This window comes from Saccopteryx leptura, chromosome 5, assembly GCF_036850995.1.
Source record: "Saccopteryx leptura isolate mSacLep1 chromosome 5, mSacLep1_pri_phased_curated, whole genome shotgun sequence".
Lineage (NCBI taxonomy): Eukaryota > Metazoa > Chordata > Mammalia > Chiroptera > Emballonuridae > Saccopteryx > Saccopteryx leptura.
The window spans coordinates 85,186,625-85,201,833 of NC_089507.1; the positions used below are offsets into that span (position 1 = coordinate 85,186,625).

At 40.8% G+C, this 15,209-nt stretch overlaps 1 protein-coding gene across 2 annotated transcripts in view; it reads right to left on the reverse strand.

Annotated features, from left to right (window-relative positions):
• Nucleotides 1–15,005, reverse strand: part of SLC39A8 (solute carrier family 39 member 8) — an 88,503-nt gene extending 73,498 nt beyond the window's left edge. Inside the window, exons 1-2 of one of the 2 annotated variants that reach the window (XM_066384894.1) lie at nucleotides 14,904–15,005; nucleotides 14,012–14,486 (exon numbers count right to left, since the gene is read on the reverse strand). In XM_066384894.1, the coding sequence (XP_066240991.1) occupies nucleotides 14,012–14,230 (219 nt within the window). In that variant the 5' untranslated portion in view covers nucleotides 14,231–14,486; nucleotides 14,904–15,005. Of the gene's footprint in view, nucleotides 1–14,011; nucleotides 14,487–14,732; nucleotides 14,877–14,903 lie in introns of those variants that run through there. The other variant, XM_066384893.1, reaches the window with a different exon arrangement.
• Nucleotides 15,006–15,209: the final 204 nt, after the last annotated feature.

A 15,209-nucleotide genomic window follows, 5' to 3' on the forward strand; every position in this document is an offset into this window, starting at 1 on the left:
CAAAGCTTCAAACAGGATTACCAGGTTTTGATGGAGAAAGGATGGAGTTGATAAGTTTCGTTTGGGTCTGGTTTAGACCTGTTGAGTTGGGGAAAGAAGAGAATCAGACATCAACAGGCAATGGAATGTGTAAAGCTGAACCTCACAAGAGAAATCTGAGCCAAGCCAACCTATTTGGAAAACATCTACAGGGAGATGATAACTGCAGCCATAGGAGTGACCGGAGTTGTACACACAGAGTGTGTAAAATTAAAAGAAATAGGGCATGAGGTAGAACCCTAAAAAAATACCAATATTTGAAGGATGGGCAAAGGACCTTGAAACTGAGAAGCAGCAGCAGAGAGGTAAGAAAAACAAAGTAGTCACAGTTACAGGCAAGAAAACGGTGTTTTAAGTAGTATGTGTCCAACCATCAAAATTAACAGAGAGGTAAGTAAGGCCTTACAAATGCCCATTGTAGTTAGCAATATGTAGGGTTGGGGTGATGTCCTGTAGAGTAACTTCAAGGAAGTCTTGGGGACAGAGTCACACCATAATATGTCCAGAAGTGATTGGAAGGTGAGGAAATGTAATAAGAATTCATAAATTTCCACTTTCCCATTATATATAGAAAATGCAGGATACAGACCATGAGATATTCAGCAGATTTATAGTACAGGGACCCCACAGCCTCTGCCCAACATTAGCACAATGGAGAAGAACTGGGCATTCAAAACTGGAACCCCTGCTATCCTGGACAAGTGACTTTTGCCAAATGACTTAGGGTATTTATGCCTCAGTGTTTGTAGAAACTGGAATGTCCTAATGCTCTCATAATACTGTTCTGAATATCAAGTATCAATAATCAGGAAGTAACATTGTAAAGCTGAAAAATAATATAGGTATTTGAGCTAGCCCTCACTATTGCAGAGACAGCTTCAGCAGGGAAAATACCACTAATAATTTCGTCTTGTTTTATTGAAACAACAGGAACATAAGCAGAAGACATCTTCCTGCTTTAAATGATGGTACAGTTTTAGTGGCTTCAAGAAACTGGCATCAGTGCCTGACCAGGCAGTGACACAGTGAATAGAACGTTGGCCTGGGACACTGAGGACCCAGATTCAAAACCTTGAGGTCACCAGCTTGAGCGCAGGTTTGCCGGCTTGAGTATGGGATCATATGATCCCATGGTCCCTGGCTTGAGCCCCAGGTCACTAGCTTGAGCAAGGAAGGGGTCACTGGCTCAGCTGGAGCTCCAAGTCAGGGCAGATATGAGAAAGCAATCAATGAACAACTAAGGAGATACAACTATGAGTTGATGCTTCCCAACTCTCTCCATTCTTGTCTGTTCCTGTCTGTCCTTCTATCTCTCTCTTAAAAAAAAAGAAACTGGCATCAGTTCTACCTTGACATGTGGGCACTTGGACAACATAGGAGGCATTTGACTTTTTGGAAAATACACCAGCCCCTCCATGGGATGACAGTCTTCAGCATGAGCAGCAACAGTAGAAAGATAATAGGTTTAGTTTGGTTTGATTATTAAAATTTTTTTTATTAAATTTAATGCAGTGACATTGATAAATCAGGGTACATATGTTGAGAGAAAATATCTCTAGATTATTTTGACATTTGATTGTGCTGTATACCCCTCCCCCAAAGTTAAATTGTCTTCTGTCACCTTCTATCTGGTTTTCTTTGTGCCCCTCCCCTCCCCTAACCCCTCTCTCCTTCATCACCCCCTCCCCCCTCCCCCAACCTCCCGCCCCTGTTGCCATCACATTCTTGTTCATGTCTCTGAGTCTCATTTTTATGTCCCTTCTATGTATGGATTCATCTTAGTTTTTTTTTTTCTGATTTACTGATTTCACTCCGTATAATGTTGTCAAGGTCCATCCATGTTATTGTAAATGATCCAATGTCATCATTTCTTATGGCTGAGTAGTATTCCATAGTATATATGTACCAAAGCTTTTTAATCCACTCGTCCTCTGGCGGACACTTGGGCTGTTTCCAGATCTTCGCTATTGTGAACAATGCTGCCACAAACATGCGGGTGCATTTCTCCTTTTCGAGCCGTTCTATGGTGTCCTTGGGGTATATTCCTAAAAGTGGGATAGCTGGGTCAAAAGGCAGTTCGATTTTCAGATTTTTGAGGAATCTCCCTACTGTTTTCCACAGTGGCTGCACTAGTCTGCATTCCCACCAGCAGTGCAGGAGGGTTCCCTTTTCTCCACATCCTCGCCAGCACTTATTCTGTGTTGTTTTGTTGATAAGCGCCATTCTGACTGGTGTGAGGTGATATCTCATTGTGGTTTTAATTTGCATTTCTCTAATGATTAGTGATGTTGAGCATTTTTTCATATGCCTATTGGTCATCTGTATGTCCTCTTTGGAGAAGTGTCTATTCATCTCTTTTGCCCATTTTTGGATTGGGTTGTTTGTCTTCCTGGTGTTGAGTATAAAAAATTTATAAAGAACTTGATTATTTAAATTTTTTTAATTTTATATTTCAATTACAATTTACATTCAATGTTATTTTGTATTAGTTGCAGGTGCAGGTGTACAGCATAGAGGTTAAACAATCATATACTTTCCATGTGTTCCCCCTGCCAGTACCCACCTGACATTGTACATAGTTATAACAATATTATTGATTATATTCCCTGTGCTATACTTTACAACTCCATCAATATTTTGTAATTATCAATTTGTACTTCTTAATCCCTTCACCTTTTTCTCCCGGACCCTATGCCTCCTCCCCTCTGACAACCATTATTCTATTCTCTGTATCTATGAGTTTGTTTCTATTTTGTTTGTTCACTTGTTTTGGGTTGAAGGCTCCAGACTCAAGCCCTGCTCTCTCGAAAAGAGCATAGGTTTTGAAGTCCATCACTCTCGAGTGGGATCCTCACTCCGCTGCTTCGAAGCTATGACTTTGCATGAGGTACATAACCTCGCTGAGACTGGGTTTCCCCTTGGGAGTATGTAGAGCAGTGGTCCCCAACCCCCCGGGGCCATGGACCGGTACCGGTCCGCAGAGAAAGAATAAATAACTTACATTATTTCTGTTTTATTTATATTTATATTTAAGTCTGAACGATGTTTTATTTTTTAAAAATGACCAGATTCCCTCTGTTACATCCGTCTAAGACTCACTCTTGACGCTTGTCTCGGTCATGTGATACATTTATCCATCCCACCCTAAAAACCGGTCCGTGAAAATATTTTCTGACATTAAACTGGTCCGTGGCCCAAAAAAGGTTGGGGACCACTGATGTAGAGGACTTAGGCTGTGAGGCGAGAAGGGTTAAAGGAGTGGTTTGTAAGAAAGCACTGAGCACAATGCCTGGCACATGATCAGAACACCATAAACGTTAGCTATCATTTTTGTTAGAACAGGACCTGCTTCCTCTATGAGCGTGAAGGCCCTACCCAGAACATTTACTTAAATGGCATTCATCCCAAGATGGGAAACAGAGCCAGTGTCTATCTTTTCTCATTATTATGTGTAGGAATCAGATATACCTAGATTTTGAGACACCTGCTCCTACAGAAAACTGTAGCATGACATGATTTGATATACAAACTCAATTACCAGGTATCAGTAACACACACCCATTAACAAACAGGTCTGTGTGTTTTCTAGCATGTGTTTTTACATATAAATAAAGCAAGATCTGTTACTCAACTCCTAATTTGCCTACTGATTTTACCATCCTCTTTCAGCTGACATGTGGGTAATTTTCTCTTTCATGGTCCCTGAAGAGGACGGCTCACTTCCCCCAGTGCAACCAACGTGGCTCCTGTTCTCTTACCTACTTTACCAATAACCAGGTCAGCTGAACGTGGAGTCCCCTGGATTCTTTCAGCTTGTGAAACCCATACAGAGGTCCTGATATAAATCTACATTTAAAATCACAATTATATGAATTTCCAGAAGTGTAACATGGAACCTCAGCCATTCACATTTCAATAGTGATCTAAATTTTGGAAAGAAATAGAGCCAATTCCTAAATACAGCCTCAGAAGTCCTATTGAAAGAGAAAGAATACTCATAATTTTAACATATATTGAAATATTCAAATTATTTCATTACTCTTTACATCTAAGGTTTACATTTTCAAAATATATCATTCTTGTTTGATGAAAAGGAAGTAGAAGCAAACATAAAAGCCTTTCTCAAGGTGAGAGTTGCCGTGAAAATTAACACTGAAAACGAAGTCATTAGGCTGACATAGTTCTCTCTGAACTTTTCATTTTTTTAGCATTAGCTGTCTTTTTATAAGTTGACTGTCCCTAAAACGCTCAAACCTTAGACAATTTTGTTAAGGATAGTATAGTTATATCAAGTATTGTCTTTTTTTATTTATTATTTATTACTTGAAGTAATATAAGTAATGCAAAATTATCTTACTTGTTTGAGTTACTAAATGTAATGCACTAAATATGTAAGTGCCTAAAATATTGTAAATGCTCAGTAAATGTTATTATGGTTCTTATTTTTTAGTTCAAACTACCATCCTATCAGTAAGGTTTATTTTTTCAATTCACAGATATAAAAATTCAGGATTAAGGAGGTTGCCATTTGCCTGTGATTCCCCAGCTGTAAGTGACTGAATTGCAACCCAGGCCTGTTTGACTCCAGAAGCCAAACTGTTCATCAGTTAGAGACCCAAGAAGCTCACCAAATAAACTAATGATAACTCTGAGTTATTTCTGAATTAGGTTCATAGAACTAAACATGTAGGAGCCTTATGAATCTTACTTTGGTCCCCCCCTTCCCCAATCAGTTAGTTATGAAGAAGTCAGGTATTAAATATTTAGATTTGGAAAGCATAATACTACTTTTCAGGTGAACACTTTTGATCTGGGCTCACAGATTTTTTGTTTTGTTATTAAATTTCAGGTCAAGAAAGACAACAAGGACCTTTGGATCTTTGGAAGGAGACAGAAATAAATTCTGAAGATTTTCTATGCTCCCAAATCTAATCATCACAAAAGTAATTCAATGATAGTTTCATTTTCTTTATAAAATAAACTTCAAGACTCAGTGAACCAATTTGGCTCCCGAAGCAAACAACAGGGAGAATAAGTTTGAGAATAAGTGAACTAGTGTCCATTACAAACAGGAATCTACAATTATCTGTACCTTGAAATGGGAAAACTCCCTTAAAACTACATAATTTCTGGGGCTGTCTAGAGTTTGGTAACATTCTTTTAAATAAATGGTATTGTAAATGATCCTAATATTGTTTGCATTTGGTAATACGAAAGTCCCTTGAGGAAATGCCCCTTTGAATACAAGTAATTCACACACTGTTACTACCAACAACATTAAGTTGCCTTCGTTGTGGACTGATTTTTTTTCCTGAGGAATGTCAGGTCTTTCTCAACTTCAGGCTTTAATTTGTGTTCCTGTTTATATTTCTACTTTTCTCCCTCAACTCCTACTGATAATTGATAACATAGAGCAGTGGTCCCCAAACTTTTTTGGGTCACAGACCGGTTTAATATCAGAAAATATTTTCACAGACCGGCCTTTAGGGTGGGACAGATAAATGTATCACATGACTGAGACAAGCATCAAGAGTGAGTCTTAGACGGATGTAACAGAGAGAATCTGGCCATTTTTAAAAAATAAAACATCGTTCAGACTTAAATATAAATAAAATGGAAATAATGTAAGTTATTTATTCTTTCTCTGCGGACCGGTACCAAATGTCCCACGGACCAGTACTGGTCCACAGCCCGGGGGGTGGGGACCTCTGACATAGAGGACACAAATGTACATTAAATTTAAATTTAAAAAACCTTTAAACTACAGTAACAGTTAAAGTGCAATGGGTTTTACCATGGGGAAATGAAGCCCCCGCCCCTCACCCTCTTCCAAAATAGAAACCGGTATATGGGGTGAACCATGGGAAGCAGAAACACTGCAAGTCTTCCACCCAGCTGCTCTACGTGGATCATCCCTAGAGAGAAAGAAAGGCCCAATTAAGGAGAAAAGCATACTTCCTTTTCAGTAATTGTGTGAGAGCTCAAACTCCCACCTAGCAGCAATGGCTTGCCACGGTTAGTGTTTCTGTGGGAACACTCTGCTCACCTACTCCTCCCTCACCCCCACAGCGCATTCCCTGTCACCCAGGCACAGACCCCTTTCTCCACAGTTACTCAGTCAGCAATGCAGTTGCTTCACAGGCATGATGAAGGAGGGTTCGCACACTACACTGCCCAAAGACAGTGAATTCATTGGCAGAATCCTTCTAGAATAAGAGCGAGAGGAGGACTGAATGTTTTAATACTAGATGTAGGTGTTTCTCTCATATCTGAAGTCTATCCATAGAAGAAAGAACAAGTTGATTAATATGCCTTTCTCCAGGAAAACTTTAGGAACTCAGAACTAGGAAAACTATTGTTGCCAAAATACTTTCTCTAAAATAAATTTACTATATACAAGAAAAAATAAAAGGAAATTGAATTCTGTAAAAGAGAATTCATGTCATTGACATGAAAATCCATCATGTGATTAATAGTAAAAACACATTTGATACAGGCAGATATTTAATCAATAAAAATTTTAAAAACCAAACCAGATAAACAGAATTCTCCAAAAGTAGAAATGACTGATTTGTAGCTCTTCCATGAAGCTTTCCCAAAACGATCCTGTACTTCTGAACTAGTAGCACCTGCTATCAACAGTCTTCATTGAACAAATTATCACATACAGCTTTATGATACATCTTACCATATTTTTTTGTGATTACTCAACTACAGTAGTTTCACCTTGCATACTTTCCTTGTTTCCATCTTATTTCTTAATTAAATTATAAGCTCTCTGAGCAAAAGGACCTGGCATCATCCACGTAGTTTCTGTAGTCAGCATTGTTCTCTTAATGTGACTAAACAATGGGGCTAGATAAGCAGTTATAATTAGTAACTTCTACCCATAGTTCAAAATCTGAGGTAATAATTGTTCTGGTTTCAGAGAGTGTAATTTTCAAGCCTATAATTTAAAAAATCCACTATAGCACATTTTTAAGATTGCCTGAGGTTCTACCACTTGTGTGACATTAGTCTAGTTACTTAACCTCTCTCTTCCTCATTTTTCTTATGTGTAAAATGAAGATAATAATGGTACGTTTATCTTAAGATTGTTGTATGAAATATGATAATACAAATAAACTGGTTAAAAGAGTCATGTCACATAGAAAAAGACCAATAATTCCTTGCTATAATTTTTTATGTTATGTACGAAGAGCCCATGGGATTCCTAGGTAGTGGGTAAGGGTGCTAGCTTAGGAGTTAGATATGAAAAGAATTCAGGACATTTTCTGATAAAGACCCCAGTCATACCTGACATGGAGACAAACTGAGCTCCAGAGATCTGTACAGATATAGATTGGGAACAAAACCAACTCTATATTTCTGGGTTGAAGATTTCATTTCATTTTTAGGTTTTATGCTGTGACCTTTGACCAGCCTCATTATTGCTAACAAGCATATGAAAGCTTTCTAGTTCATGATGTTCTGTGTTTCTTAAAAATGTAGCCATAAATATTTCTGTTAGTAACAGCTGTAATGGTATGACAACTGAAATAAATACCAAACTGGTAATAGTATCAATTATAAGCAGTTATCTATCATAAGACTACCAGGAGGTATGGCCCCTGGTGCTATAGTCTTTGTCCCTTTGTCCTGTCAATCATTACTTTCTGAGTTATACTACTTAAAAAAGTACCATAGCAGGCATCTGTTAGCAAAGAATAATCTACACAGACAGCTGGGTCACCTTTTCCACTCCAACCCAATCTTCCCCTAAGTAAATTGCCCTATAATAAAGTCTGTTATATTCTAAAGAGTTGCCTGCTTTATTTTTTTATCTGAAGATAGTTTCTTCTTACAGTGGCTGTTACACCTTTGCTCCCCTGTCGGACAATTATCAAAATCAAATGACTTATGAGTATCCCTCATTTTCCCAAAACCTCTTGGAAACAATGATTGTACTATTTATATAAATAGTATACTTAAATGAGAGTGATATAATACATCAGAACAGGTTCATTGTTTTAAAGAGAAAGGACCAGAGACCTAAGTACAATCTCACCCTCGCGTCCCATCTTTCTGTCCCACTGTTGGGCAAACAAGTGTGTTAGGCTTGTTCGCTTGCTTCGCTTGCACTTTGCCTGATTGGTGCATGACCAAAGGGCAACACCTTGTGTGTACAGTCTATGGAAAGCTGCAGATGCTTGCCCTCAGGGAGGTAGATTGTAGATTGTGGACTGCCTACCACCACTGGGAGGGACCAGTTTTGCTATTGTGTGCGGGAGAAGGGGTCCTCGCACCACCTGTTTGTGAGTCAACTGAGAGGAAAACAGTTTTCCCTGCCTGCTTGCTTGTCTGCCATTGCAAGACTCTAATAAATGGAATGCCCCACCATCCTCGGGCTCCAAAATTCCTTTACCATTTGCCCAAATTCAGTATGAATCTGCATGGCCACATCCACCGGCCTTACACCCATCCTTCCCGATTCTCACCTGAGCAAGCAGTCTGGCAGGCATTTCTAGAAGATTTACCCCCACCATTTCTCAGATCATAAAGGTTAAAAAAGACTAGATGCTCTTTCTCTGCTTGTCCATGATTGATCAGTGATTCCCAGAACATCCCTCATCTCATCCGCCATTATCCCCACCCTACAGTAGATGACAGTAATCTGTGTATACATGTATGTGTAATGACCCCCCCCCCAAATACAGACACACACATTCTTCACATACACATACCAGCTTCCATTTGCTACATACCAGCAGCCTGGCCATCCACGGAAACAAACCAAGAGCTACCCTACTGCCTTTCCGTCTGCTGTCATCAGACAAGAAGTTAATGAAGAAAAAAATTCTAAGAATACTGAAATGACTACAGCAAACAAAAGACTGAAGCAGAAAATATTTATCTTGGGGCTCTTTCTCCTACTCTTAAGCAATGTCTGCTCTTCCAGACCAAGACAGAGCCTATGTGCTACCTACTGGCTGTCTCCATGTTCAAGCAAATATTACATTACATGCAAACACTGTAGTTTCCTCCTCAGCTCCCACCCTGACCCACTCCAACACTTTGCACACTCTCACACAGATGAATTTTCCAACAACACAGATCTGATCCTATTCCACTTTAGTTTGTATTTCTTTAATTCGATGTATGATTCAATCGTACATTATAGTTATGTATGCATGTGTCATACTTCCCCCAATAAACTGTAAAGTCATGTGAAGGCCCAAATTATCTTATTCATATTAAGCAATCTTCAGTCATTCATTCAAAAAATACATAATGAATACATGCAATGTACTAAGCACTACAGTAGCCCTTACAGAGAAAAGTTAGGTCATTCCTTTCAATTTGTTTAAAATCATAGAGGAGATAAAGAAGTGGGGTGGTTGCAATCATATATACAGAAAATTATAATACATACTAAATTATTTACATATTATAATATAATTACAACATATAATATGTTAGCACTGCACAGGCATTAATTTATATAGGATCACATACAAGGGATCCTACTAAACTCCTGAGCAGACCAAGAAAGGCTTCTCAAAAAAAGTAATGTCTAAACCAATAGCAGAAGCTAAAGTAGGTGTTTATGGAAAACCAAAAACTATAGTATAAGCAGTTCACTCAGATTGGAATTGTAGGAAAGGATAAGGTTTGAGGACAAAATGATAGAAGGGCCTAAGCCACATTAAAGTGCTTAAAGTTTATCTTAAAAGAGTTTAATTATTTTTCTAAAAGGAGTGTTATGATCAGATTTTTACTCTAAAATGACCACTCTAATTAGAGTACAGTAGTCATTCAAAATATTTTTTGAACACATGAATACAGGGGATCCTCGGGTTATGACAGTCTCGACATGTGATGCTTTGAGTTTATGACACTCTGATAAATCTTGAAAATATTGAGACGTGTTATGCCTTATGCCGTTAGCATCATACTTACAGACTATGTGGGCGAACTATGTGAGCTGTTATGGATGCCTTGCAATGCTACAGGCAGATTTTGGAAAAGAAGAAGTCATCAACCTTCCAGACTAGCCTGGAACAATTCTTTAAGAAGGTAGAGAGGCCTGTAACAGATCCTGTACCCTCTACTTCAGCTGCTTCTCGAGATGAAACACCTGTAGTACAGGTAGAATCATCTCCGGCATCTCCTGCATGTTCCTTAAGCAATCCTGATTCACCTGACCCAGTATCTCCAGCACCTTCTGCAGGTTCTCCTGCCTCTCCAGCCTCCTCCTCCCAATAGGTCACTCTCTCCCACCTTGCAATGCCCCTTCCAGTGTGCAAATCAACCACAGAAATAAAGGTAAGGAATTTTTTCTTACACTCATTTTTTCTCATTTTTTCTGTTATTACAGTACAGTGCACAGTACAGTATATTTATGTCCTTTTCATTTTTCTGTGGCTTAGTTGTGTTTTTATGGTCTAGATTATGATTTTATAACTGTGTTAGGATAGGTAAGTGACTTAGGCCAGGGTGTGTTTGACTTACACCAAAATTCAAGTTACATCACTATTATAGGAACATAGGACACAGGGAACTGTGTTGTCATAGTAACCAGAGGACTCCTTGTAGTTATGTATTAGCATAATAAAAAATATTTCAGTTATTCAAAAAGAGAGAAAGAACAGCATACTACAGCTAGCTGTGATAGCCTGAAAAGGTTTTATAGAGGAGTATGGGAAAGGATCTCTGGACAATTAAAAACATAGGATTTTGACAGGGTAATTCAAGGAACAGAAGGGCATTCAAGTTGGAAACAGGAAGGGTACAAGGAAGATAATAAGCTAAGAAGTGGTTAAGCAAAATATAAGGTGAATTCCCAGAAGAGTAAATAGTCTTGTTGAGTGAATGCTAGGTCAGAAGAGGTGGTTGACTTCTCAAGGCCAACCTTAAGGTACAGCAGAGCTTTGAATGCCAGGCTCTAGATAGGGACTTCACCAGCAGAGTTTTGAAAGATAGGCATATTCTAAGTATTGCTTTCAGGAGATTGAATATGAATTGAAAGAGGTCTACAAACAAGGTCAGACATGTGGTAGGCATGTGAAAAGGAAAAACAAGATGCAGGAGCTATGCTGCAAGATATGTATTAAAAGGAAAAAGAATTAAAAGTACGAAGCCAGATGTGAGGTTGAGTGATGGTGTGAAACAGAAGTTGCCTCACAGGCCCACCTACCACACCCAGTCCTACACCTCCAGCACCCCCAATAAGCCTCACTAAGAGACTTATTTATTTGAATCAGCTTAGTATGATCATTTAGAGAATGAAGATACTCTTTTCTATCAATCTATTTAATCAGTATGTACAACAAGAACTTGGAGATGAGGTGTTTTGAAGAGGAAATGAAGAGAAAAGAACATTTAGAAATTGAGAAAGGGTCATCTGAATAAACAAGCACTGAGCCCATTTCTAAATCCCATAAATTAATTATCCAAAGCATGCATTGAGTTGGGACTCCCCGGTGTATTCTAGGAACTCCCTGACATAGATCAGACTTGAACCCCATCACCACCTAGACCCACTGAACTAAAAGAGTTCCCCCCTCGCTGTTTGGGTCGCTTCCTCCACCTGCTCTTTGTGCCCTCAGTAACCACGAAGCAAAACAACAAACTCAATTGTTCTATAGTCACCAGTTTGAACTTAGGTCACTTTGGTCTTCCAAAGCAGCAAACTAATTTAACTGTACTTAAGAATACTGAAAAAAATATTAGAAAACCTTCTAAATTGTCTAACAAACCTCCAGAGTACTGTCATCTATGGCCTAAGAAAAGCTGACTTAAGAAATATCACAGCCCTCATCTGAAGGAACAATGTCATTTGTAAATAGATCTCATACAAAACTCAATAGATTCCTGATCCATAGAAATAAATTCTATTTTACTGACCCTTTGCAAAGTTAGAAAATCAAGCTTCTCACAATAGGCCCATACACTATTTATTCTACTTTGTGACAAGTGAGGAGACTCAAGTTCATTCTTTAAGGTATGCAGGTTTTAATGGCCCTAAATTTTGCTCCAAATTGGATGGTTTCCTGCTGGAGAAAATATGAATGCCAGCAAATTAACAGATTTTTCTGGAATCTATTTCATTTGTCCTCATTTTGTTTGTTGACTGTTGTTTTCATTATGACATTTTAGAATATCTACTGGTTGTTAGGCTTGATTAAATGATAACTTTTCCTTGGCTTCCCTTTGTTTCCCAAGAAATTATAAATGTCTTCCTGGCTCTTTTTGATGTCCACAGAGGCCATAATGAGAGCAGTTACATATGCAAATGTGAGAATAAGAAACATTTATCTATTGAGATATCCCACTTACTCACAAACTGGAAATCATATTGCTAATAAACTTAACCAATTTTTAAAAATAATTTAGACATGTTTTCAGCATCTTTGTCAAGAGGTGGCTTAAGGGTCTTTTGTCTCTTTACAATTCATCAAAACCACCAGACAGTGTGAGATAAGGAGATACTTTAAGTCAAACAATGTGTGGGTGACAGATATGCAGCTGCAAGTCAAGTCCCCAAGCTTCTTTCCAAGCATATGACCACTCCTACTCCTACCTAGAAATACTTTAGTCATCTCAGCTCTTTCCCCTACTTGAAGAGACTGCAGCTCCACAGAAAATACTTAGAAAGTTGTTTGCTTTGTTTTCTTTTCCAAAATATCAATATAATATGTGGAGATTTGTTTTGCCAACATATTTCTTGGACATTACATCAAATGTTTTATTAAAGCATGCCAGAGCTAGCACTATAGTTTATTAAAGAGAATAAGTGAACCACAAAACCCTTCTATTTCAAAGAAAGCTCATTCTGCTACCCCCTGGAATAAGAAAGTTCTTCTTGTTGTGTATTGGGTATTTTCATTGAGGTGAGATTTTTTTTTTAACAAGAAGAATGTGCATCTATCTATAATGTTCTTTGCAAGGAGTACATCTAATTATAGTTTCCCTAACTGTAATCCAAGGTCAGCTACATTAGAAAATGCTAAATTTCCAAAAGTTGTTTATGTATAATAGGCAGCATTTCCCAAACACCTTGTAATGCAAACTAACATGGGCCAGAAGTGACGAACAATATGGAAAATACTGCACATTGCTATTCGTCATCAGTTCTTCCTGGAACAAGAGTAGAAGGTGAAATAATTAAAGCACTGAATTAATACTTTTAAAAGGTAGGGGGGCCCTGGCAGAGTAGCTCAGTTGGTTAGAGCCTAGTTCCAATAAGCCAAAGTTGTGAGTGGTTCCCTAATCAGAGCACATATAAGAGTCAACCGGTGAATGTGTAGTTGGGTGAAACAACAAGCAATCTCTCCCCCCCCCCAAAAAAAAAAGTCAATAAATATTAATAAATAAAAAGTGGGGAGGATGCAAAAAGCACACTTTGCCTTTTTCACAATTTTAAGAAAAAGTATATAAAATATGCATTATGTAAATAACTAACAATCTATAATATCCGTTTTGAAATTTACTAACAAGTATAATCTCAATTGCTCTCTATACAATGTAAATTCCTTCAGGTCTAAAAGCCTCGTGTAACGTGCTTAGGGAAGGCTGATCTACTTACGATAGGTACATCGTATCTCGTCGGCAGTTGTTAGCCACCAAGCAACTGCTATCGAGGGCTGCCTGTGAGCCGCGGTCTCTGCTGGGAAGAGTTAAGTACGCCATTCCCACCTAGAAAGCATCTCTCACGGTGCTTCCCCCCTTCGACTACTTCATAAACTTTTCTATAAAATCGCTCAGCTCGTCAGGGATAAAGCTGCAATTTCTGGATCCCTCACCCCACCGGGCCGTTAACCTGGCTAAGAAGCCTGATCTGGTGAAAATCAAGTGTCCCCAGTCACTGTCACGCACTTGAAAAGCCTAAGGAGACTGTTCCTCCCGCACATTTCCCACAGAAATAGCGCTTCTTGCGCAGACGGACGGGCACGCACAGCCCCAGCACGCAGAGCCGCCGGCCGGCGCTTACCTGGTTGAAGTGCAGCTGCGCGGGCTGCAGGGCGCCCTCGGCCGGGGCGGCGCCCAGCTGCTGGAGCAGGCGCCCGAGCTGCGCCACCGACAGGCTCTGATTCGCGCCGAACACGCTCAGCACATCCTCGCTGAAGGTGAGCCCGGGCCCGGCCGCCGACCCTCCGAGGCCCGCCGCCGCCAGCAGCAGGAGCCCGGCCACCGCCTGGCCCGGGGCCATCCTGGCCGGGGCTGCCCCTCGCGGGCCCAAAGCGGGCTGGAGCGCACGGGGACGCGCCGGGCGCACCGGCGTCAGTGCCCAAGGGCGCGCGGGTCAGAACTCGTAGCCGGTCCGAGTCAGCGGTGGCACGGGGTACCCCTGGTCCTCCGCCGCCTTCGAAAGAGCAGCAGCCGACGACCTGCGGGGCATTGAAGTGGCGGTGCAGCCGGGGGCGGGGAGCGATAGGCAGAGTGGGCCCCTGGTTCTCCTGGAGAGCCTGAGATAAAGAGGACAAAGGGGGACAGAGATAAAGGCCACCGGGCCACCCGCTGACCGGCCCCAGGAGCACTGCCTGGCCGGAGCCCTCGAACGCTTGGTCGGGCATTGGGCCAATTGCCCTGCAGCCGGGTTTGCAAACGTCCCCGAGTTTGCTTACAGTGCGGTGACACTGGCTCCTCCCGAATATAAAGCCCCAAACCACCGCGAGTTAAGAACTAAAACCGCACTCGCTGTGGAACCCCACCTCCTCTTCCTGTCTTTCTGCTGAAGTCCCTCAGAACAAACTTAAAAGGGATGAGAAGTGCAGTCCCTTTCGGAGTCCTGGGGTTTGAGCGTCAAAACGGGATCACCCTCCCCCAGGATTTGCTCTTGGCAAGCTGGTAGGAAGGACTAGGTTAGCCTGCTAACCTCTCACCTCGCCTGTCTGCCTGTTTGTTTCAGTCCCGCCCTGCACCCTTTCAGATAAGAGGAGGATGACCCTGTCCCCGCCTCTGCAGCACGTGGTGATACACTCCCCCAGCCTGAACTCCCGCGTGCGTCCGCGCCGGGGCGCCCGGCCACTGGCCTTTCCTCTTCTCTGGTTTTGTGCTGTCCCACCTCAGCCCAGCCGGCTCCCCACTTACCCCGCCTCCCTGGGGGTTACCTTAATAATACCTCTGTGTCGGTGACCCCTAGACTTCTTTCTGCTCTCTGTGGTTTCTTTGTTACCTTGATGAAACCA